General features: G+C 44.1%; 1 protein-coding gene across 1 annotated transcript in view; it reads left to right on the plus strand.

Annotated features, from left to right (window-relative positions):
• LOC119967133 (prolyl endopeptidase-like) overlaps nucleotides 1–6,732 on the plus strand; it is a 160,278-nt gene extending 153,546 nt beyond the window's left edge. The window contains exons 14-15 of the mRNA XM_038799252.1: nucleotides 2,806–2,962; nucleotides 5,063–6,732. Of these exons, the coding sequence (XP_038655180.1) occupies nucleotides 2,806–2,962; nucleotides 5,063–5,354 (449 nt within the window). The 3' untranslated portion in view covers nucleotides 5,355–6,732. The remainder of the gene's footprint in view (nucleotides 1–2,805; nucleotides 2,963–5,062) is intronic.
• The last annotated feature ends 19,769 nt before the right edge of the window (nucleotides 6,733–26,501 follow it).

A 26,501-nucleotide genomic window follows, 5' to 3' on the forward strand; every position in this document is an offset into this window, starting at 1 on the left:
TATCACGTGGAGTGAATCGCATTGGCTGAAGACTGACATCTGTGATGCTGGGGCCCTTCGGAGGAGACCGACATGGATCATCCACTCGGCACTTCTGGCTGAAGATTGTTGCGAATGACTCAGCCTTGCCATTTGCACATATGTGCAAATGAATTCTCCTTCATTGAGAATGGGGACATTTGTGGAGCTACCTCCACTAGCAAGTTGTTTAATTGCCCACCACCATTCACAGCTGTATATGGCAGGACTCTACAGAGTTCAGATCTGATGCATCTGTTGTGGAATCGTTTAGCTCTGTTTATTACTTGCTGCTTATATGTTGGCACATAAGTAGTCCTGTGTTGTAGCTGCACCAGGTCTACACCTCATTTATCGGTATTCTTGATGTTGCTCCTGGCATGCTCTCTTGCACTCTTCATTGAACAGGCTTGATCCCCTGGATTGGTGTTAATGACAGAGTGGGGGAATATGCCAGGCCATGAGGTTCCAGATTGTGGTTGAATACAATTCTGCTGCTGTATGTGTATTTGCACTTACAGTACATGAAAACTAGCTTTATCTTTAACCTCTGTATTGAGAAAAGGTAGTCCCCATAAAGTATTGACTGGGGATCTCATGACAGATAATGCCGAACTTGCTGAATGTTTCCAGCAGTTTCTGATTTTGTCTTTAACTCATGTAATTCTGATGTGTAATTTTACTGCAAGTTTTTTTTTCAGGAAGTGTTATTCCTTTACTTTAATCATAATGGCTTCTCAGACTAATTTGTACTTGAAGACATATTTGAAATTAATTTGGGTGTCGCACTGCTGCCTCATGACACCAAAACCCAGGTTCGATCCCGACTCCAGGGCACTGTCCGTGTGGAGTTTGCACATTCTCCCCCTGTCTGTGTGGGTCTCACACCCACAACCCAAAGATGTGCAGAGTAGGTGGATTTGTCATACTAAATTGCCCCTTAATTGGAAAAATATAATTGAGTACTCTAAATTTATATTAAATAGATAAATATTTTAAATTAATTTGAAATATATTGTTTGTGCCCACCTAGAGCCATCAAGTGGCAAAATTACAAAATCATGTAACCAAATTTAAATTGCCCACTTTCTTAATTAAATAACAGACTTCACAGACCAGAGGCAATGAAAGTCATAAACACCGAGTATGTCTCTGCTATATGTCAAGCTTGAAGTCAAAGAAATTTCTGCACGCTATTTATATTTTATTATAATACCTACAATGTAAAACCAAAGCTTGGAGACTCTTGATTATCTGGCAATTTTTATTTTCTGAGAAAGAGTTGTCACATTCTGCCAAATAATGGACGTTTTACTTAGCTTCTGGCCTCCTAACTGATGTGATTGAAACTAGCATTCTAATGCATTGAACAGAACAAGATTTTATGCTCATTGTTGCCACATGTATTATGGAGCTTTTCAGCTCTGCATCTATATCACATGACCGTCATTTAAAAATGTAGTTAAGCTGTTGATAAAACAATAAAAATACTCCTACAATGTTTTACAGGCCTTTTATTTTTTTGGTTGGGTCACAGAAATCTTCATAAATGCACACAGCTTCAGAGCTCACCAGAAGATCTGGGCCATGGTATAGAATCACAGAATCCCTACAGTGCAGAAGGAGGCTATTGGGCCCATCGAGCCTGCACTGACCCTCCGAAAGGGCGCCCTATCCCCGTAACCTCATCTAATCTTTGGACATGGGCAATTCAGCATGGTCAATCCACCTAACCTGCACTTATTTGGATTGTGGGAAGAAGCCCAGGCAGATACTGGGAGAACGTGCAAACTCCACACAGTCACCCAACGTTGAAATCGAACCCAGGTCCCTGAAGCTCTGAGGCAGCAGTGCTTGCCATCGTGCTGCCCTAAGTATGTTCTTCAGTGGTGTCACTCAACATTGCAAAAGCAGCAAGTATAAGTGCAAATTTAATTTTAGCGCTTAACAGTGGTTGCTAGAATATATTAAAGGTTATTTTTCATGGTAGGGTGCTTTTAGTGATTCTTTTATCTAAATATACAAAAATTAGTTGATGGAAAATGTTACACCTTACCTGAACGAATAAACAGGAGCCTAGTTTAGGAGCCTATTTAATACTACTGTAGTGTATATTTGTGTGCAAAAGCAGTTCTATCATGCCACAGAATATAAAATACATGTTTTCTTTACAAATAGAGTTTTAGACATACAAAGTATTGTTAGTTGAATAATTGACTTCAGATCCTGTTGTCTATGGAAGCAACATTCAAAACTACTTGCACGTCAAGAGGATTTTGTCGTGGGCAGCATGGTGGCATTGCTGCCTACGGCGCTGAGGACCCGGGTTCGAATCTCAGCCCAGGGTCACTGTCTGTGTGGAGTTTGCACATTCTCCCTGTGTCTGCGTGGGTTTCACCCCCACAACCCATAGATGTGCAGGGTAGGTGGATTGGCCACGCTAAATTGCCCCTTAATTGGAAAAAATAATTGGTGTACTCTAAATTTATTTTAAAAAGAGGGTTTTGTCGCATCTCCAGTAAATTACCATAGTGATTCTTTTTGGCTGTATCCTTTCACTGATTGCTTCAGGGATTCTGTTGCCTCTCTTTTAAATTTGTTCATGCATGTAGGCAGTGTTGGGAAGGGCCCATCAGTTACCAAACTAATGACCCTGGGTTGTAATTGCAGCCCTGTAACTAGGGATGGGTAAAAAAAGAGAATAAAAGCTGTAGTTTAATTCATTATCTCTAGTCCGACTCCGTAAATTAAATTTAACCATTCTTGTGTTTCTCAATCTTTTTATAGCGGCTTGTGTGAACCAGCGACCTGACCTCTTTGGTTGTGCTGTAGTGCAGGTTGGAGTCATGGACATGCTCAAGTTCCACAAGTTTACCATTGGACATGCGTGGACCACTGACTTTGGCTGTTCAGACAGCAAGGAGCAGTTTGAATACTTAATCAAGTAAGTTGTATATCGAAATGTTCCGAACGATGTTCTTATGACTCATCAAGTTGTCGACTGAGCCATGTGGACTAGAAAGTGTGCAAGTCCAATCCATAGCAAGAGAAGCTGTTGATCTTGTACCCTGAATTTGGAAAGAGAATAAGGCAAATTCCCAGTTGCTAATCATTAACCAGCATCCTTTGCCACAAATACAGATGTGTGACCCTTCAGTGTGAACAAGATCAGTTCTCTTTCAGTTGAAAAATTGCCTATTGAAAAATTGCCATGAAAGATCTTCATGGCTTTATCATGATTTTTTTTTTATAGTTATGAGCTATGAGCAATGTTCCATACAAATTGTGAAAAGTAGGAGGGAAAGAATTATTTACAGTCATTTTAGGCATATCGAAAGCACATGTATCTCTAAGAATGAAGAGACGCATCGTAAACTGTGTATCAAAACTGATTTGAAGAACATACATACATTGAAATAAACAAAACGTAATTTAGGTTAATAATACAATACTACGGAGTGGAGGATGTTTGTGAACGCTGCAGGGCGGGGGGGTGCAGGAAGCGCATCATGTTCATATGTTTTGGTCCTGCCCAAAATTGGAGGGAGGTCTTTAGGGTAATCTCAAGGGTGGTGCATGTGAGACTCGAATCAGGTCCTCTAGAAACCATATTCGGGGTGTCGGGTCAGCCGGGGTTGGAAGTGGGTGCGGAGGCAGATTGCCTGAAGGCGGATTCTGTTGGGTTGGAGGTCGGCTTCTTCGTCCTGCGCCTCGGCATGGCGGGGGGAACCTGCTGGAGCTCCTAACACTTGAGAAAGTAAAGTTCGAGTTGAGGGGGAGGATGGAAGGGTTCTACAACTCATGGGCCTTGTTCATCATGCATTTTCATAAATTGGATGACATCGAACATTAGGGGTTGTAATGTACAAACTAATAATTTTTCATTGCTGTTCGGTATTAAAAATGTTGGGGGGTGGGTGAGGGGATTACTGGCTCGGGGATTGCCATTGTATTTGTTGTTATTGTTAATTATTTGTTGTTGTAAATATGATGAAAATGTGATAAAGGAGAATAAAAATATTTATGAATAAAATAAAACAATACTACATTTTTGCTGTAAGCAGAAATCCAGATACACATCTTGTAAGATTTCATCCCCAAGACAATTTTTCAGTGTCAGCAGTGAACAGTCTGCTTCATGATGCTACGTCAAATACAGGACTTTCGTGAAATTTAAGTCTTGTTAACTGAGCTTCCCCTTCCCCGGAATTTATCCCAGGACCTTCATGCCCTTGGGATTGCATCAGACTTCTATCTCTCAAACCACATGTTAATCTGTCGAACCTAATTATTTTCCATAACTGGATCAAAATGATAAATGAATGCACAAGAGGGAAGAAATTTTACTTCAAACAGGTGGGAGGTTACTGAGCAATTGCAACTGTTGGTTTCAGGTCCAAGCCAAATTTAGTGTCAGGCATCATTTGAATGAAAGCAACAAGTTGGGAACTCCAAAGAGGCACCCAATGCATTCTTTGGTTGGGGCCTGGTGAATTCCAACAAGGGACATGTGGGACTTCTAAATATATCAAACTCCCACAAAATTTGAGTTGTAGATTCCATACATCAAGAATGGGATGGCATAAGTTTTTCTGTCCAGAAATAGATCTGATATAATTTATTCATGATGTGAAAGTGCCTGTAAATACATTATATATGGCAATTTTTATTCATAAAATAATTGTGGATTATTTTCAATTTATGTAGAGGTAGGGATTACTTTTATAAGTGTATCATTGACATTGTTAGACATGTGCCATTGACGTCGTGATCTTAAGTTGCAACTAGTTTAATGAATAATTAATAGTGTGTGAATTTTATGATGGAATTTTCTCAGCAGTTACCTTTTCTGTCACAGGATCTTAAATTCTAAATTATTGACTGCTGTTTAAATTGGGTATCTCAACCTAATTGTAAACCTGAATTCTAAACTTGAACAATTTTGGGGATTTGTGAAATGTTCCATTTCATAAGCAATATCTTGGTCTTGAATATCTGATATGTATAAGTATTGACAGCTACATTTCATCTCTCTTCTTTTTAGATACTCTCCACTTCATAATATTAAACTGCCAGCTGATGGCATTCAGTATCCCGCAATGTTGTTGATGACAGCAGACCATGATGATCGCGTAGTTCCTCTACACTCTATGAAATTCATAGCTACTCTGCAGCATGTTGTTGGCCAGAGCCCAACTCAGATTAATCCATTGTTTATCTATGTTGATACCAAGGCTGGGCATGGTGCAGGAAAACCAACTGCTAAAGTAATTCAAGAGGTCGCTGATATGTATGCCTTCATTGCAGAAACATTGCATCTTGAATGGGTCAATTGAAACAGACTTTGTTATATGCACACACAATTGGTATTGAGTAGTTACAAATATGTAAACATTTAGAAATCATACTAGACATTTAAGAATGGGACTATCGTAAAGTAGAATGTTCTTTGGAAAGACCATTTGGGATTGAAGGGTATATTCAGACCTTTGTAGAGTGAATGTTCCTACAAAATAAGAGATGTTAAATAAAAGTAATTAACATGTAGCAGCTATGTGCAACAAAGAAACTCAGATTGCAGTGGCTTTTTACTTCCATAAATAGAATTCCTTATTGTCATAGTGAGGTCCATTTTGCGTTGGTGCATTTTTAATTCACACGGAATTTTAATTGCTCATCCCTCAGATTATTTTGCGTTATTGGACTTTTTTCATTTGCAAAGGGGCATAAGCCAATAGTACTGGTCTTAAATGCATAAATAGAAGATTTTTCAAATAAATGACTGCAGTGATTGTCCATTTAAATATTATGATTCCGACAAATTCTGGCAGGCATAGAAACATTTCATGTGGTGTGGGGGTTTACTTCGCATTCAGCACAGCTCTGGCATTTCCTTTCCTTTTGATCACCAGTCACTCACCTCTGCAGATACTTGAATTAGAATGTTAACAATTCTTTTCACTCTTTGGAGCAAACTGAATGAAATGGATAATGCTATGAGGTTTTTCAGATATAAATGATAGCCTTCCATAACTGTTGGCAGTTAATTTGTAACTTTCCAGAATGGTCCATCCAATTAGATCAGGATATATCTGTTTCCATGTGCTTGACTACATATGGCATTCACAAACATAAAAATTCAGTAAACATAAGCTTGTACTACTGTGATCTAATCTTGGAAAATCACATTTTTCTGTATTCTGTCTGTTTGTGTTCTGTAGATTTTTAAAAGCCCAGTGTGACACATCTTCAGTTTTTGAAAGCTCCTATTTTTCCCGGTAATGTGCAATTTCACCAGGTGGTAGGAGGGAGAGAAGCCTGAGATTTTATTGGATGCATTTGGTAAATCATATGTTGTGACCCAGTAGAATTAAGTTATACGAATGCTGATTTTGATTTTTTTTAAAGTGTAAGTAATGTAAAGAAATAGAGCATACGTTTATGAATTATTTTTCTTACCTTAGTCTCTAATGGATGTACCACAAAATAAGCTGCAAAATATGATGTCATTGTAAGGTCAGTTCAGAGAGCCAGATATTTTACCATCATTTCAGTGCATTCCAATTGCATTTGACTGTTAAACTAAGTAATTTTTACCTCAAATCCTAATTGGAGAAGACATTGGTAACTAATAATTCAGGTTCACACCTTCGTATGCTGAATTAATGTATCAAGATTTCACTACCTTGAAAAATAAAAGCAATTTGCAATTTCTGCTTTTTTGAAATTATTTTCCATACTTCTAAGAATTATTTTTTAACGGTTCTGTCATTTCATTTTACAGCATTGACCTAGCTCATTAACAGAGGACTGCAAAAACATTGGATTTTTAAAACATTAATGGTGATCATTTTATCTCTTTCTCCACATGTCCTCTCACCCTCTTGTGTATGTATATTGTTGATCTATAGGTGCTGGTAGCCCTCCAGTACTTGCCCATATGCTCATTTTACATTTGCAAGCCCATCACTCGTTTGACTATCCCAGGTACCACAGTAGGTTGATAATCTCATTTGACATCCAAATATGCATGTTCTGGCCTGAGTGACCAACTTGTACTCAGGCACAGGATATCTAGCTGAATTTTTAACCTCTCAAGCCCAAGGTCACTGAGGTCAGTAATAGCATTGCCACACAACTCTCCGGTCCAATGTCAGACACTAAATTGTATCTCTTCACATACAGGGTTATATTTCCCCTGTCTGAAGTTGGCTTTTAGTTATTAACCGAGGCAATGATCAAGCTTGTTGAGTCCATTATTTAAATATCCAGCTTAATTTCTGCAGAACATGTGACTCTTTAATATTTACCATTGAAGGCCTGGCAATTCGAGAGACTGTCTTGCTAAACTTAATAAGATTTTTTAAATGATGCTCATAGACCTTGAAACCAACTCATTGGTCTGACATTATGTTGGCTGTGAAAACTTCATGCAGATTTTATTTAATAAATTTAGTGTACCCAATTATTGTTTTTTCCAATTAAGGGGCTATTTAGCATGGCCAATCCACCAAACCTGCACATCTTTGGTTTGTGGGGTTGAAACCCACGCAGACACGGAGAGAATGTGTAAACTCCACATGGACAGTGATCCAGGGCTGGGATTCGAACTCAGGACCTCAGCGTCACAGTCCCAGTGCTAACCACTGTGCCACGTGCCTCCCAGTTCGTGCAGACTTCTGAGCTCAACGTAAGCACAATACTATAATCTAGTAAGACTATTTAGAACATTACAGCGCAGTACAGGCCCTTCGGCCCACGATGTTGCACTGTCCTGTGAAACCCTTCTAAAGTCCCTCTACACTATTCCCTTATCGTCCATATGCCTATCCAATGACCATTTGAATGCGTTTAGTGTTGGCGAGTCGTTTCACATCTTTCAATACTAATCACTTTATACTTGATAAATTCATTGTATACCATCATACATTAGTCATTGAGTAGCTCCTAAATCACAAAGTTACTCGGACTTACAGCTTGACATTGAAGTACAGGAAGTGTCATCAACTTGTACCTCATCATTTTCAAAGACTTATTACCCATCTAGTTCTCTGCTGACCCAAAAAGCTGATGCCCTTATCAAGTTGTAACATCAAATTAATACATTTTATAACCTTCGTTGCTCGATTCCTAATTTAGAGAATTTTATATGGCTTGTGTCTTACAGACCTTGGTTATATTATCGGATGTTTAGCAGCCCTCATTTCAAGATGGTTTCATGCATTTATGAAATTAGTTTGATGTAAAGTTCATTTCTACCCTTTATTCGTGTCTCAAAACATGATAGAGATCAATAGAACTTGTGTCTTGCTTATAGAAACCAAAGTCTAAGGCTGGGATTTTCCAGCCCTTCCCGCTGGCAGGATCCCACAGTCCTGCTGAAGATGACCCCGTCCCCCCCATAGCGGTATCCCCAGCAGCGTGGCCGGCAAGCAATGCAAATGGCTAATGACTTCAGTAGAACTGGAAGGTCTTGCCAGCGGCCACCCACTACCGGGGGGGGGGGGGGAGGCGGAGGTGGTAAATCCCAGCGGTAAATAGGGTGGTCAGTAGGACTTTAAACTTCTGAGTTGGGGGGAAGGGAAAGTGAAAGCGATAGGGAGCATGGAGTTAAATGGCAAGATATGCAGGAGGATAACATGTAGGCAGGTGGATTTAAGCTTGAGGCAGACTAGGAATTCAACAAAAAGGAAGGATAACTTTGGACATCTTAGGACTTCCAATATTTGTAATGATAAAGTTAGCATTAAGGCACTTTACCTGAATGCTCGTAGCATTTGTAACAAAGTAGATGAACTAATGGCACAGATCATCGTGAACGATTATGATGTGGTAGGCATCACAGAGACATGGCTGCAGGGGGTTCAGGACTGGCAGTTAAACATCCAAGGATATACAACCTATCGAAAAGACAGGGAGGTGGGCCGAGGGGGTGGGGTTGCCTTGTTAGTTAAGAACAAAATTAAATCTATGGCACTAAACGACATAGGGTCGGATGATGTGGAGTCTGTGTGGGTAAAATTGAGGAACCACAAAGGCAAAAAAACCATAATGGGAGTTATGTACAGACCTAACAGTGGTCAGGACCAGGGGCGCAACATGTACCGGGAAATAGAAAAGGCATGTCAGAAAGGTAAGGTCACGGTGATCATGGGGGACTTCAATATGCAGGTGGATTGGGTAAATAACGTAGCCAGTGGATCCAAAGAAAAGGAATTCATGGAATGCTTACAAGATGGCTTTTTGGAACAGCTTGTCATGGAGCCCACAAGGGAGCAGGCTATTCTGGACCTAGTGCTATGTAATGAACCAGACTTTATAAAAGATCTTAAAGTAAGGGAACATTTAGGAAGCAGTGATCATAATATGGTTGAGTTCAGTCTGCAGTTTGAAAGAGAGAAGGCAAAATCGGATGTAATGGTGTTACAGTTAAATAAAGGTAATTACGAGGGCATGAGAGAGGAACTGGCGAAAATCGACTGGAAGCAGACCCTAGTGGGGAAGACAGCAGAGCAAAAATGGCAGGAGTTTGTATGCATAATTGAGGACACTGTACAGAGGTTCATCCCCAAGAAAAGAAAGATTATCCGGGGAGGGATTAGACAGCCATGGCTGACAAAGGAGGTCAGGAAATGTATCAAAGAAAAAGAGAGATCCTATAAAGTGGCCAAAAGCACTGGGAAATCAGAAGATTGGGAAGGCTACAAAAACAAACAGAGGTTAACAAAGAGACAAATAAGGAAGGAGAGGATCAAATATGAAGGCAGGCTAGCCAGTAATATAAGAATGATGGTAAAAGTTTCTTTCAATACATAAGAAACAAACGACAGGCCAAAGTAGACATTGGGCCAATTCAAACTGATTCCGGAAGCCTAGTGATGGGAGACGAGGAAATGGCTGGAGAACTTAATAAGTACTTTGTGTCTGTCTTCACAGTGGAAGACATGAGTAATATCCCAAAAATTATAGAGGGTCAGGGGGCTGAGTTGAGTATGGTTGCCATTACAAAAGAGATGGTGCTAAAAAAGCTAAAAGGTCTTAAAATTGACAAATCTCCTGGCCCCGATGGGCTACATCCTAGAGTTCTGAGGGAGGTGGCTGAAGAAATAGCGGAAGCGTTGGTTGAGATCTTTCAAAAATCACTGGAGTCAGGGAAAGTCCCGAACGATTGGAAGATCGCTGTTGTAACCCCCTTGTTCAAGAAAGGATCAAGACAAAAGATGGAAAATTATAGGCCAATTAGCCTAACCTCGGTTGTTGGTAAAATTCTAGAATCGATCGTTAAGGATGAGATTTCTAAATTCTTGGAAGAGCAGGGTCGGATTAGAACAAGTCAACATGGATTTAGTAAGGGGAGGTCGTGCCTGACGAACCTGTTAGAATTCTTTGAGGAGGTGACAAGTAGGTTAGACCAGGGAAACCCAGTGGATGTGGTCTATCTGGATTTCCAAAAGGCCTTTGATAAGGTGCCACACAGGAGGCTGCTGAGTAAGGTGAGGGCCCATGGTGTTCGAGGTGAGCTACTGGCATGGGTTGAGGATTGGCTGTCTGACAGAAGGCAGAGAGTTGGGATAAAAGGTTCTTTTTCGGAATGGCAGCCGGTGACCAGCGGTGTCCCACAGGGTTCAGTGTTGGGGCCGCAGCTGTTCACCATATATATTAATGATCTGGATGAAGGGACTGGGGGCATTCTAGCGAAGTTTGCCGATGATACAAAGTTAGGTGGTCAGGCAGGTAGTGCTGAGGAAGTGGGGAGGCTGCAAAAGGATCTAGACAGTTTTGGAGAGTGGTGCAGGAAATGGCTGATGCAATTCAACGTGAGAAAATGTGAGGTCTTGCACTTTGGAAAAAAGAATCCAAGCATAGACTACTTTCTAAACGGTGAGAAAATTCATAATGCCAAAGTACAAAGGGATCTGGGAGTGCTAGTCGAGGATTCCCTAAAGGTAAACATGCAGGTTGAATCTGTGATTAAGAAAGCGAATGCAATGTTGTCATTTATCTCAAGAGGGTTGGAATATAAAAGCAGCAATGTGCTACTGAGCCTTTATAAGGCTCTGGTTAGGCCCCATTTGGAGTACTGTGTCCAGTTTTGGGCCCCCCATCTCAGGAAGGACATACTGGCACTGGAGCGTGTCCAGCGGAGATTCACACGGATGATCCCTGGAATGGCGGGTCTAACATATGATGAACGGCTGAGGATCCTGGGATTGTATTCATTGGAGTTTAGAAGGTTAAGGTTAATAGAAACTTACAAGATAATACATGGCTTAGAAAGGGTGGACGCAAAGAAACTGTTTCCGTTAGGCGAGGAGACGAGGACCTGTGGGCACAGCCTTAGAATTAGAGGGGGTAAATTCAGAACAGAAATGCGGAGACATTTCTTCAGCCAGAGAGTGGTGGGCCTGTGGAATTCATTGCAGTGGAGGCCGGGACGCTAAATGGCTTCAAGGCAGAGATAGATAAATTCTTGATGTCGCGAGGAATTAAGGGCTACGGGGAGAATGCTGGTAGGTGGAGTTGAAATGCCCATCAGCCACGATTGAATGGCGGAGTGGACTCGATGGGCCGAATGGCCTTACTTCCACTCCTATGTCTTATGGTCTTAAGTATCTTTACATATCTTCCGGTTTCAGAGTATTGAGAGATAGTGTGAAGTGACTGAAGACAATCAAGAGGGTGGACTTTTGGGATGGAGATTGTTTAGCCAATTTAGCTAAATCCCAAAACTGTGTCAAAGGCAATAAATCTGAATTGTCTGACTTCTATACGTTATGACCTGCAAATCTAAAATGGGTTTGAGTCTAATCTTGTACTGTTTAGTACACCACAGTTCTACAGTCCCCAAAGCCAATGCTCTACAATCCTAACAGGATTTTCTGTAGTTTACAAGTCTGGTGTAATAATCGCTATTCCAGTGGTGCATGAAATGGTTTCTGCTCTCAAGCCAAGGATGACAAACGAGGTCACAAGACTACAGCAAGTCTATAGCCACATTGCACAAAAATCACCCTTTTCAGAAAAAAAAATAATGTCCATATTGTCACTTTCAATTGTAACTAAGATACATACACCGTCTACAATGAAAATCATCAGGTACAGAAACTGATGATTCTAGTTTGACCAATTTTCATCTGTCCCTACAAACGCTTTACACACGATCATTAAATTGTTCAGGTCTTCTAAAGGCGTAAGGATCCTCCTGTTAAATGCTATTTGCCGCTTGTTTTTCCTTTTCCATGATTCTTTAGACTCCTACCATTCTTGTCCATGGATGGTTAATGACTTACCTTTTATTTAAAACAGGAAGCTCCAGCAAGATGTGCTGTTTTAGTCTGACATCATGATGACCTAGATGGACTGGCTTGGCTGGTGGCCAATGAGCTGACACCAAAAGTCAGGTTCTTTTGTGGGTCAGGCAGGTTGGTCCTGCTGTCTCTGGAATGTTCCTCAGTGAGGCTAGATTCCATTTTGATTTGCAGTCTGAATTTTGGCACTGGGGACAAAGGAATCCAGTTGCTGTTCCTCCTGCGAAATCTCCCTCTGCATGAAAAGATCCAGCCAACTCTTTCTCTCAAATAAGCCTGAGAATATTTGATTCCTGAAATGGGCCTGGAAGCGATCTTTCAGGCTGAAAGCAAATCTGAAGAAACAAAGCCTCTGTCACTCCAGGAAAGGTGTGAGTTTAGTGTTTTCAACTCCTCCTCCCACCCCCTCATGTAAGTCTCATGGGCAGCACAAGTGGATAGCACTGTGGCTTCACAGCGCCAGGGTCCCAGGTTCGATTCCCCGCTGGGTCACTGCATGTTCTCCCTGTGTCTGCGTGGGTTTCCTCTGGGTGCTCCAGTTTCCTCCCACAACCCAAAGACGTGCAGGTTAGGTGGATTGGCCATGATAAATTACCCTCAGTGACCAAAAAGGTTAGGAGAGGTTATTGGGTTACAGGGATAGGGTGGAAGTGAGGATGTACCCAGGATGGCATGGTGGCTCAATGGTTAGCACTTCTGCCTCACGTGCCGAGGACCCGGGTTGTACACCGGCCCTGGGTCACTGTGTGGAATTTGCACATTTTCCCCGCGTCTGCGTGGATCTCACCGCCTCAACACAGAAAGGTGTGCAGGTAGGTGGATTGGCCAGGCTAGATTGCCCCTTAATTGGGAATAAAAAAATAATTGGATACTCCAAATTGTTTTTAAAATTTGATGCAACAGTTGGAGGTAAGAAGGCAGAGATAATTGAAACAATTGCTCAACATTTAAATTTGAAGGAAATGCAAGGAATACAGTGTTGGTCAGAAAAACAATCAATAGAATTGCCGAAAATCCAGTTACAAATGAAACAATTGGAAATGAGGCAAAAAAGAAATGGCAATGCAGCAAAAGAAGAGGGTGCTGAGGCAAAAAGAAATGGAGATGGACATGAGGTTGGATTTAGAGAAAGAGGAAAAAGTAAAAGAGCAAAACAGGAAAATAAATAGAGATGGAAATGAAGAAGTTGAAATTAAAGACTTCCAGCTTATGTGTGGAGAGCTGCCTGAAAGTAGAGGGGTACTTAATTCTAGAACGGAATCCAGTGGCTTAAGAACCTATCTATCTCTATCTTAAAGACACTCCGTGATTTGGCCTCCACAGCCTTCTGTAGCAAAGAGTTCCACAGACTCACCACCCTCTGGCTAAAGAAATTCCTTCTCATCTCTGTTTTAAAGGATCGTCCTTTTAGTCTAATATTATGCCCTCTGGTTCTAATTTTTCCTACTGGTGGAAACATCTTCTCCACGTTCAGTTTATCCAGGCCTGTCAGTGTCCTGTAAGTTTCTAAAAGATCCCCCTCATCCTTCTAAACTGCAACGAGTATAGACCCAGAGTCCTCAACCGTTCCTCATACGACAAGCTCTTCATTCCAGGGATCATATTTAAATTTATACAGGCTCTCCCAAATTAGAAGAGAAGGAAGTAGAAATGTCCTTTAGGGCTTTTGAGAAGATAGCAACCCAAATGGAGTAGCCAAAAGCAAAGTTGAAATTACCCCTGAAGAGTAAATTGATAGGGCAGGTACAGCAAGTTTTTGCTGCCCTGTCAGAACAGGACTAAGGGTTATGAAACGGTTATTCTGGACTCACATGAATTGGTTCCCAAAGCATATAGGCAAAAATTTCAGAATTTGAGGAGACATCCGTGACAGACATATGCAGAATTTGAAAGGATTAAGCAAAACTATTTTAATAGGTGGGTGCGAACATAGTTGAAACTACCCAAGAGGCTCTGAGAACAGTCATTCTCTTCAAGGAGTTTTAAGACTTCCTGACCTATAGTAAGAACCCATGTTAAGGACCAGAGGGTTAAAACTGCCAGACACGCAGCCATTATGGCTGATGATTTTGAGCTAATCCGTAAATTTAAACCTTTGTTCCATCATACCCATAGTTTTGAAAAGGATAGGAAGAGGAAGGCAGGTAGCCATGGTTGAGCATGGATAGCTGGGAAACCTCTAGGATCTCAGACCAGGAAGGAAGGTACTGTGGGTGAAGATGAGACTTGGAAGCCTAGGTGTCACCATTGTACTAAAGTGGGACACGTTTGATAGGCATGTTGGAAGTTGCAAGGAAAGCCCATAGGGCTTGTGGGAGTTCATAGGGAGGATTCTGGAAAGGGAGCAGAAGTGCAGAATACTACAGCACAAACTATAGTGTTAACTGAACTTGGGAGAACTGAGGTGAACACTGCTGTGGGAACAGGTGTGAGGAATGAGGTAGATGTGATATATGCTCTTGTGTCCAAGGGGAAGGTCACCCCATTTTTCTCAACTGAGGTAACCAAACCATAATCATGCTGGAGAAGGATTTGGTTTTTCCTCCCGAGAGCTCAGTGAAAGCTGAGGTGTTAGTGAATGGAATAGGTGGATGTTGTATCCCAGTTCCATTGTATAAAGTGCAATTGGAGTGTGATTTAGTGTCAGGTCCAGTAGTTGTTGGAGGAACTTCTAGTGGAAGGAGTAGACATCCTTTTTGGGAATGATTTAGTGAGAGTAAAGGTTGTAGCTTCGCCCATGATTACAGAAAGTCCCAAGGAAGACCTGCAGTTAGCAACTGAGATCCAACGGTAGGGGATGCAGGAGTTAAAAAAAACACATTGGGCAGTGAATGACTCAAATAAAGAGATTATGACAGCTTTTGATCACATATTAAATGACAGTGGTAGTGAACCAGATATTGAGCAATTTTAGACATAAGGATGAAGAGTCAGGTGAGAGTTTTGACTTCGATTTTAGTTCTGATTATGAAGTCATGGTAAACAGTTGTTTCTAGGGTGCTGGCAGGGATGAAGAGTTGGATGCGAGTTTTGGCTCTGATTTTGGTTCTGACTATGAAGTGATGATAAACAGTTGTTACCGAATAGACCCATCATTAATTGATTGTGAACAATTGGCCAGCAATTCTACCAAAGCTAGTAAAGGAGAAAACCCAGAAGAGGAAAGTGAAGTGGACTTTTCTAAAAGTAATTTGTTACAGCCTCTTACAGTAACTCCATTACCATTCCCTTCAGGTGAAAGAATTTCCCAGAGCATGTCTGCATTAAAGGAAAGTGTACATGATAGCACGGCACCAGTTAGTCAGGATGTGAACAGTAAGGACTACGAAGTGATACCAAGTGAGCAACTGGTTAACCCAAATCCTTTTGAAGGTCCACAGTGCCTCGTAGTAAAAGAAGACAATAGTAAGGGAAGTGAAGTAATTGACAATCGATGCCTTTCAAGAGTTATGGGGAAGTGGATGGAGAACCCTGTGGTAGTTCTGCACCCACAGATGTTAGCAAAAATCAAACTGTTCATCAAGTCAATAATGTGCTGTCCTCTGATTCTGAAAGTAGACAAGCAAAATTGAAATCAGGAAAGCACAAATCATGTCAGTCATGTCACAAATCATATCTCCGATACCAATTGGAGATAAAGGTTCTGATTACGAAAATTCCAATGAGGAGGTAAAAGATGTCACACAAGGAATGGTGCATATGTAAACCAACCCTGTGGATTGACCCCTTAACTGCACTTATGGCTGAAGGTGGTAATATGAAGGCCAGAGAGAATGTAAAGCTGGAGGAGTTGAAAAGAGTATTGGTTAAAACTTCTCTCAGCGTTGACAATCCTACTCATAGTTTAGTTATAGGAGATCCTCGAAATTTGGTTGAACATTCATTGGACAATCGGGAAAGACTGACTGCATTGCATGAGAGACTGAAAGAGACCAAAATGGTACGGAAGGAGCATAATCGGAGATGTAGGGACATACGAGGGGGCACTCTTAACTGCTTATGGTGTGGACAGAATGAAATGAAAAATGAAAATCACTTATTGTCACGAGTAGGCTTCAACGAAGTTACTGTGAAAAGCCCCTGGTCGCCACATTCCGGCGCCTGTCCGGGGAGGCTGGGAAGGAACTTTGAATCACTAAAGCCACGCCTGTCTCAACTAAAACCACAGAAACTGACTGAGTTAGAGACTGAGGAATATGTTGGACATGTTTCAGAAACAAGCAAAACTGCTGCTGTCCACGGAACGCCAAGGACAGTTTGGGAGGTTGATGACCATGTTGGAGGATATGATGCTGGCCACCCTGGGCGTTTCCCAAACCATTATCCACTTGCGTTTATGGAGATGTTTAAAACTCGGAACGCAAGATTATTATGTTAGAGTTTATTATTGCAACAGCTTAATGTTAAGACTGTAGATATTCCTGGAAAAGATGTGTGTAGATGCTTTGCCATGTGTTTAAAAGGCTGCCTCATTACCAACGTAGAAACAAGGAAAGGGACTTATATAATGGGGCTGGTTTAGATGGGTATGTGTGGTGTTGTATGTTTGCATGTCTCATAATGAAACGTCCGTGCCCAGAAGTTTCATTCTTTTGGGGACAGGGGATCCTCTTGTTAAACCTTGTTTTTCCTTTTAATTTCTGTTATTCTTTTGGCCATTATACTTTTTGTCCATGGGATGATTAATGACTTTTAAGGCCAAGCAGCTTAATTTTTATTTAAACCAGGAAGCCCTGACTCTCTGAAGAAGCATGCTACCTAGGACTACTCCCCCACCTTATGTCAGTAACCCCACCTATTTACCATGGCCAATCCACATAACTGCCCACCTTTGGACTGTAGGAGGAAACTGGAGCACACAGAAGACACCCATGTAGACACGGGGAGAATATGCAAACTCCACACAAACTTATCCAAGGTTGGAATTGAACCCTGGTTCTGTGAGGCAGCAGTGCTAACCACTGTGCTACCCATGAACATCCATGAACTTGGGAATACAGCATTTGGTACACACATGCAAACTATTGATATATATTGTGAACAGCGGGGCTTGAGTACTGATCTTTCTGGTATGCCTCTTGTCATAGCCTGCCAACACAAAAATGACCTGTTTATTCTTACTCTGCTTTCTAGAACGTAGAACAGTACAGGCCCTTCGGCCCGCGATGCTGTGCTGACCACTTATCCTAATCTAAGATCAACCTAACCTACACCCTTTAAATTTACTGCTGTCCAAGAGTTGTTTAAATGTCCCTAATGACTCTGACTCCACCACCTCTGCTGGCAGTGCATTCCACACACCCACCACTCTCTGTGTAAAGAACTGACCTCTGACATCTCCCCTATACCTTCCTCCAATCACCTTAATATTATGTCCACTTGTGACAGCCATTTCCGCCCTGGGGAAAAGTCTCTGGCTATCCACTCTATCCATGCCTCTCATCACCTTGTACACCTCAATCAAGTCACCTCTCTTCCTTCTTCGCTCCAGTGAGAAAAGCCCTAGCTCCCTCAACCTTTCTTCATAAGACATGCCCTCCAGTCCAGGGAGCATCCTGGTAAATCTCCTCTGCAGTCTCTCAAAAGCATCCGCATCCTTCCTACAATAAGGCGACCGGAACTGGACACAATATTCCAAATGTGGTCTAACCAGGGCTTTATAAAGCTGCAGCAAAACCTTGTGGCTCTTAAACACAATCCCCCTGTTAATGAAAGCCAACACCCATACGCCTTCTTAACAACCCTATCAACCTGGGTGGCAACTTTGAGGGATCTATGTACGTGCACCCCAAGATCCTTCTGTTCCTCTACACTTCCAAAAATCCTGCCTTTTACCCTGTATTCATCATTCAAATTCGACCTTCCAAAATGAATCACTTCACATTTATCTAGGTTGAACTCCATCTGCCACTTGTCAGCCCAGCTCTGCAACCTGTCAATGTCCTGTTGTAACCTGCAACAGCCCTCAACACTATCTACAAATCCACCAACCTTTGTGTCATAGGCAAACTTACTAACCCACCTTTCCACCCCCTCATCCAAGTCATTTATAAAAATCACAAAGAACAGAGCTCCCAGAACAGATCCCTGCAAGACACCACTGGTCACCGACCTCCAGGTGGAGACCTGAGGGACCTGCCCATCACAAAGCCATGCTGACTATCTTAGAAAAACTATGTTTTTCTAAATAATCATTAATCCTATCTCTCAGAATCCTTTCCAATACTTTGCTCACCACAGACTTAAGACTGACTGGTCTGTAATTCCAGGGATTTCCCTATTCCCTTTCTTGAATAGGGGAACAACATTTGTCTCCCTCCAATCATCTGGTACTACGCCAGTGGAGAGTGGGGATGCAAAGATCATCGCCAACGGCGCAGCAATCTCCTCCCTGGCTTCCGGTAGTAACCTTGGGTATATCCCATCAGGCCCAGGGGACTTATCTATCCAGGTGCTTTTCAAAATTTCCAGCACATCCTCCTTCTTAATATCAACCTGTTTGAGCCTATTAATGTGGTTCACGCTGTTCTCACGAGCAATAAGGTCCCTCTCTACTGAATACTGAAGCAAAGTATTCATTTAGGGTCTTCCCTATGTCCTCAGACTCTCGGCACAAATTCCCTCCAGTGATCGGCCCTACTCTCACTCTGATCATCCTCTTATTTCTCACATAAGTGTAGAATGCCTTGGGGTTTTCCCTACTCATTCCCACCAGGGCTTTTTCATGCCCCCTTCTAGCTCTCCTAAGTCAATTTTTGAGTTCCTTCCTGGCTACCTTGTAACCCTCTAGAGCAGTGCCAGATCCTTGCTTCCTCAACCTTGCGTAAGCTTCCTTCTTCCTCTTGACTAGAAACTCCACTTCTCTTGTCACCCAAGGCTCCTTCACCTTACCATTCCTTCATTGTCTCAGTGGAACAAAACAATCCAGCACTTTCAGCAAGTGCTCCTTAAACAACCCGCACATTACTGTTGTGCATTTCCCTGAGAATATCTGTTCCCAATTTATGCACCCCAGCTCCTGTCTCATAGTAGTATAATTTCCCCTCCCCCAATTAAATACCTTCCCATAGTGTCTGTTCCTATCCCTCTCCAACACTATGGTAAAGGTCAAGGAGTTGTGGTCACTGTCACCGAAATGCTCTCTCACTGAGACATCTGACACCTGGCCTGGTTCATAGCCAAGCACCAAATCCAATATGGTTTCTCCCCCAGTCGGCCTATTTATATATTCAGACAGGAATCTTCCTGGACACACCTGACACAATCTGCTCCATCTAAACCATTTGCACTAAGGAGGTTCCAGACAATATAAGGGAAGTTGAAGTCATCCACGACAATAACTCTGTTACTTCTGCACCTTTCCCAGATCTGCCGTTCTGTCTGTTAACCAATCCTTAATCCTTGCCAGTGGATTGCCTCCTATCACATGTGCTTTAATTTTGTTAACCAGCCTCCTGTGGGGAACTTTATCAGAAGCCTTCTGAAAATCCAAGTATACTATATGCACTGACTCCCCTTTATTAAATCTGTTTGTAACATCTTCAAAAAAAACTCTCAACAGGTCTGTCAAACATAATTCATAAATCCATATTGACTGTGCCCAATCAGATCATTATTATCCGAGTGCTTATTTATCACATCCTTTATAATATCTACAAGCATTTTCCCTCCTCCTATTATAAGTATAACAGGTTTGTAGTTTACTGTTTTCTCTCTCCTTCTATTCTTAAATATTGGAGTGAAAATTGCTACCTTTCAATCTGTAAGAACCATTCCAGGATCATTGGGGGAGTAGTGTGAGGGGTACCTCGGCAGTGGTGGTGGTGGATCCTGCAGGTGGCAGGTCCCAGAGGGAAACGGTGTCCTGCCGGCTGTCGGGGTGTTCGATAAAGGCGTAGTGGGGGGTTTGAGTGTAGTAGCAGTACCTTCTCTACCAGTGGGTCCGTTTTATGTGTCCGTACGTGCTTCCGTAGGAGAACCGGGCCCGTTGTCCTCAACCAAGTTGGAAGCGAGGCCCCCTTGGTAGTGCCCCTAGGGAAAACTAATAATCGCTCGTGGGGAGTCTGATTAGTGGCCGTACACAGGAGGGACCTAATTGCATGGAGCGCATCAGGGAGGACCTCCTGCCAGTGGGAGGTCGGGAGATTCCTGGACCGTAGGGTCAGTAGGATGGTCGTCCAGACTGTCGCGTTCTCCCTCTCCACCTGCCCGTTCCCCCTGGGGTTATAGCTGGTAGTCCTGCCCGAGGCGATGCCCTTGTCGAGCAGGTACTGACGCAGCTCATCACTCGTGAATGACGAACCCCTGTCGCTGTGGACATAGTTAGGGAAACCAAACAGGGTGAAGACACTGTGCAGGGCTCTGATGACTGTATGGGAGGTCATATCGGGGCACGGGATAGCAAACGGGAAGCGGGAGAACTTGTCTATGATGTCGAGGAAGTACACATTACGGTTGGTCGAGGGGAGGGGCCCCTTGAAATCGATGCTCAGTCATTCAAAGGGCCGGGAAGCCTTTACTAGGTGGGCCTTGTCTGGTCTATAGAAGTGCGGTTTACACTCCGCGCAGATCGGGCAGTTCCTGATGACAGCTTTTACCTCCTCGGTGGAGAAAGGCAGATTGCGGGCCTTGATGTAGTGGGCGAGCCGGGTGACCCCCGGGTGGCAGAGGTCTTTGTGGATAGCCTATAATCGGTCGTCTTGCGCGCTGGCGCATGTGCCGCGGGATAGGGCATCTGGGGGCTCGTTGAGCTTCCCCGGTCGATATATGATGTCATAATTATAGGTGGAGAGTTCGCTCCTCCACCTCAAGATTTTATTGTTTTTAATTTTGCCCCGTTGCGAGTTGTCGAACATGAAGGCAACCGATCTCTGGTCGGTGATGAGGGTAAACCTCCTACCTGCGAGGTAGTGCCTCCAGTGCCGTACGGCTTCCACAATGGCTTGAGCTTCTTTTTTGACCGAGGAGTGTCGAAGTTCTGAAGCGGAGAGGGTTCGGGAGAAGAAAGCTACTGGCCTCCCTGCCTCGTTCAGAGTGGCGGCGAGAGCGACCTCTGAGGCGTCGCTCTCCACTTGAAAGGGGACGGATTCATCCACCGCCCGCATGGCGGCTTTGGCGATGTCCTCCTTGATGCAGTTGAAGCCCTGGCGGGCCTCGGCTGACAGTGGGAAGAGTCTTAAATAGTGGGCAGGCTTTGTCCGCATACTGGGGGACCCACTGCGTGTAATAGGAGAAAAATCCAAGGCACCTCTTGAGGGCTCTGGAACAGTGAGGGAGAGGGAGTTGTACGGTCCGGGTCAGGCCCCAGGATCCCGTTTCCCACGACGTAGCCTAGGATGGCTAGTCTGGTTGTGCGGAAAATGCATTTCTCCTTATTGTATGTGAGGTTGAGTTTTTAGGCGGATTGGAGAAATCGGTGGAGATTGGCGTCTTGGTCCTGCTGGTCATGGCTGCAGATGGTGACGTTATCCAAGTACGGAAATGTGGCCCGCAGCCCGTACTGTTCCACCATTCGGTCCATTGCTCGTTGGAACACTGAGACCCCATTAGTGACGCCGAAAGGGACCCAGAGGAAATGGAAGAGGCGGCCATCTGCCTCGAACGCTGTGTAGTGGCGGTCCTCCGGGCGGATTGGGAGCTGGTGGTAAGCAGACTTCAGATCCACCGTGGAGAAGATGCGGTACTGGGCGATCTGGTTGACCATGTCTGCAATCCGGGGAGGGGGTACGCATCGAGGTGCATGAACCGGTTAATGGTTTGGCTGTAATCAACCACCATCCGGAACTTTTCCCCGGTCTTGACGACCACCACCTGAGCTCTCCAGGGGTTATTACTGGCCTCTAGGACTCCCTCACGTAGGAGCCGCTGGACTTCAGCTCGAATAAATACCCTGTCCTGCAGGCTGTACCGCCTGCTGCGAGTGGCTACGGGTTTGCAGTTAGCGGTGAGATTAGCGAAGAATGGATGGGGGTCTATTTTTAGAGTCGCTAAGCTGCATATAGTGAGGGGGGGGCAGGGGTCCACCGAAGCTGAGTGTTAGGGTTCTAAGATTGCATTGAAAATCGAGCCCGCGTAGGAGAGGGGCGCAGAGGTCTGGGAGTACATACAGCTGGAAGTTGGAGTAGTTGGCGCCCTGTATCGTTAATGTCGCAACGGTGCGCCCTTGTATTTGAACCGAGTGCGACCCCGAGGCGAGGGAGATAGTTTGCCGTGCTGGAAAGATAGGGAGCGAACAGCGTCTTACCAGGTCTGGATGAATGAAGCTCTCGGTGCTCCCGGAGCCGAAGAGGCACGGTGTCTTGTATCCGTTGACCTGAACGGACATCATCGAGCTCCTGAGGTGCTTTGGCCGCGACTGGTCCAAAGTGACTGCGTTGAGTTGTGGGTAGTCGGTCGCTTGATCAGCGGTGCTCGAGTGGCCCTGTGATGACTGTCCGCGGAGGTCATAGTCGTCGATATGCCCATCGGGTGATTGCCAAAATGGTGGCGGTTGATCGCACGTGGCGGACGATGAGGAAGATGGCGTCCAAGATGGCCACCCCGTGGATCGCACATGGCGGGCGGCGAGGAAGATGGCGCCCAAGATGGCATTGCAAAATGTCCTTTTCGACCGCAGTTGCTGCAGGTCGCGTTGCAGGCCGGACAGTGCTGCCGTGGGTGTTGGGGCTGACTGCAGACATGGCACGATGGCGCTGCGTGGTGGGCGGGTGGCCACGCGGCGCAGGCCTGAGGCAGTCTCAGGTCGGGGGTCCACGATGGGGTCGCGTGGTCGGCTGGGAACTAGTTCAAACTTTGGAACGCAACCTCCAGCGAGGTTGCTAGTGTTACAGTGTCCTCCAGGTTCTGGGCCCCTTTTTCGAGGAGACACTGGAGCACGTAGTTGAACCGGACCCCTGCAACATACACATCACGGACAGCGAGTTCCATATTCTGAGAGGCAGTTACAGCCTGAAAGTTACATTCCCGTGCAAGGGCTTTTAGGTCACGCAGGTAGTCCTCTAGCGACTCTGCGGGGCGTTGGCGGCGGGTAGTGAAAATATGCTGCTGTAAACTTAATTTGAAGGCCGCACGTCTAGGCTGTCGAGCATAGCAAGGGCTTCGATGTACGAGTCGGTACTATCGAGTTGAGTAGAAATGCGATGGCTCACCCGTGCGTGTAGGAGACTGAGTTTCTGCTCTTCAGTAACAGCGGAGGTAGTCGACGCAGCCAGGTAAGCCGTGAAGCACCGAAGCCAATGTAAAAAGATTTCCTTCGCTTCTGTGGCCTGCAGGTCGAGTTCCAGTCAATCAGGTTTGAGGGCTGATTCCATGGTGGTTTTTTAAATTGATTAAATTGATGCGACCATCAATTCACTCAAGACACAAGTGGAAGTAAACTGTGACTTCAATCGACTTGCAACTGAGCCTGCCTGCGACCAGAAGAACTGAGGGCAGGCTCACAAGACCGCAACACTTTATACTTCCGGTAGTGGGAGAAGCCATGGGCGGGGCCATGGGCGGAGCCAAGGGTGGAGCCCTGTACATGCTCCTCATCTCCCACTGTGGGCAGAGTCGTGCAACGGCTCGCAGGTGGAGCCCACAGGGACACAGTGATACACAGTGTGAATTATACATATTATACATTCACCGCATAACCCTCGTGTTAAGGTGCTAAACTGGGGAAAAGCAAATTATGATAACATGAGACAGGAATTGAAGAATTTGGATTGGGTGCGGCTGTTGGAGGATAAATCAACATCAGACATGTGAGAGTCTTTCAAGCGACAGTTGATTAGGATTCAGGAAAGTCACGTTCCTGAGAGAACAAAGGATAAGTATGGGAAGTTTAGGGAGCCTTGGATAACGAGGGATATTGTGAACCTCGTCAAAATGAAAAAGTAGTCTTTTGTATGGTCTAGAAGGGTGGGGACAGTCGAAACCCTTAAGAAAGTTGGAAGGTATTTAATCGGGAAATTAGGAGGGCTCGGAGGGGTCATGAAAAGTCCTTGGCAAATAAATAATGTTTATTGTCACAAGTAGGCTTACATTAACACTGCGATGAAGTTACTGTGAAAAGCCCCTCGTCGCCACTTTCCGATGCCTATTTGGGATTGTCAGCTGGTACGGGAATTGAACTCACGCTGCTGGCCTTGTTCTGCATCACAAACCAGCCCTCATTGGATTAAGGTGAATCCCAAAGCATTTTATGAAATGAAATGAAAATCGCTTAATTCATATGTAAAAAGCAAGAGGGTGTCCAGGGAAAGATTAGACGACTTAAGGACCGTGGAGGAAATCTATGTGTTGAGCCAGAGGAAATGGGCGAAGTATTTAAATGAGTGCTTTGCATCTCTGTTCACCAAAGCAAAGGGCGTTCTGGAAGATGATTTTTGGGTAGGGTGTGTGGAGAGTCTGGGTCATGTTAACATTGAAAAGGAGGAGGTATTGGGTCTTTTTTTTTTAAAATTTAGAGTCCCCAATTATTATTTTTTTCCTAATTAACGGGCTACTTAGCGTGGCCAATCCACCTAACCTGCACAACTTTGGGTTGTGAGGGTGAAACCCACGCAGACATGGGAAGAATGTGCAAACTCCACATGGACAGTGATCCAGGGCCAGGATTCAAACCCGGGTCCTCGGTGCCGCAGTCCCAGTGTGCCACTGTGCCACAGGCCGCGCTGGTATTGGGTCTTTTAAAAGATATTAAGGTAGATAGGTCTCCTGGGCCAGATGTGATTTACCCCAGAATACTGAGGGAAGCAAGGGAGGAAATTGCTGGGCCCATGACTGACATCTTTGTATCGTCACTGGCTCGAGGTGGGATCCCAGAGGACTGGAGAATAGCTAATGTGGTACCGCTGTTTAATTTATAGAGAAATACAGCACAGAACAGGCCCTTTGGCCCACGATGTGTCGAACTTTTGTCCTAAGTTAATCATGGATCATAGAATTTTGGACACTAAGGGCAATTTATCATGGCCAATCCACCCAACCTGCACATCTTTGGACTGTAGGAGGAAACCGGAGTACCCAGAGGAAACCCACGCACACACAGGGAGGATGTGCAGACTCCACACAGTCACCCAAGCTGAAATTGAACCTGGGACCCTGGAGCTGTGAAGCAATTGTGCTATCCACAATGCTACTGTGCTGCCCTTAAGAACAAAAAAGGTAAGAAAGGTAACAGGGATAGTCCAGGACACTATAGGCCAGTGAGCCTCACGTCGGTAGTAGGTAAATTATTGGAGAGAATTCTCAGGGACTTATACCCATTTGGAAACAAATGGACTCATTAGCGATAGACACCATGGTTTTCTGAAGGGGAAGTCATGCCTCACTAACTTGATCGAGTATTTTGAGATGACAAAGATTATTGGTATGGCGGGGGGAGGGGGGGAGGATGTGGATGTTGTTTACATGGACTTCAGTAAAGCCTTTGACAAAGTGCCTTATGGCATACTGATATAAAAGGTGAAGTCACATGGGATCAGAGGTAGGGTGGTAAGATGGATTCAGAACTGGTTCAGTCACAGAAGGCAAAGGGTATCAATAGAAGGGTGTTTTTCTGATTGGAAGGTTGTGACTAGTGGTGTTCCACAGGGATCAGTGCTGGGGCCTCTGTTGTTTGTAGTGTACATAAACGATTTGGAGGAAAATGTAGCCGGTCTGATTAATAAGTTCGCGGGTGACACCAAGGTTGGTGGAGTGGCAGATCGTGTTGAGTACTGTCAGAGGATTCAGCTCCTATTTGTCATCAGGACATAGATCGGTTGGAGACTTGGGCTGAGAAATGGCAAATGGAGTTTAATCCGGACAAATGTGAGGTAATACATTTTGCTAAGTCTAACATAGAGGAGAAATATACCGTAAATGGCAAAACACTTAGGAATATACAAAGTCAGAGAGATCTGAGCGTGCAGTTCCAAAGCAGTCAAGAAAGCATATGGAATGCTTACCTTCATTGAATGGGGCATCAGGTATAAAAACTGGGTGCAGAGGAGATTTACCGGGATGTTGCCTGGTTTGGAGGTTATTAGCTATGTGGAGAGGCTGAATAGACTCGGCTGTTTTCATTAGAAAGACAGAAGTTGAGAGATGTGTGAGGCAGGTTTTTTACACAGAGGGTGGTGCATGCCTGGAACGCATTGCCAGGGGAGATTATGGAAGCAGATACATGTTAAAAAGGCATCTTGGCAA

This window comes from Scyliorhinus canicula, chromosome 6, assembly GCF_902713615.1.
Source record: "Scyliorhinus canicula chromosome 6, sScyCan1.1, whole genome shotgun sequence".
Taxonomy (NCBI): Eukaryota; Metazoa; Chordata; class Chondrichthyes; order Carcharhiniformes; family Scyliorhinidae; genus Scyliorhinus; species Scyliorhinus canicula.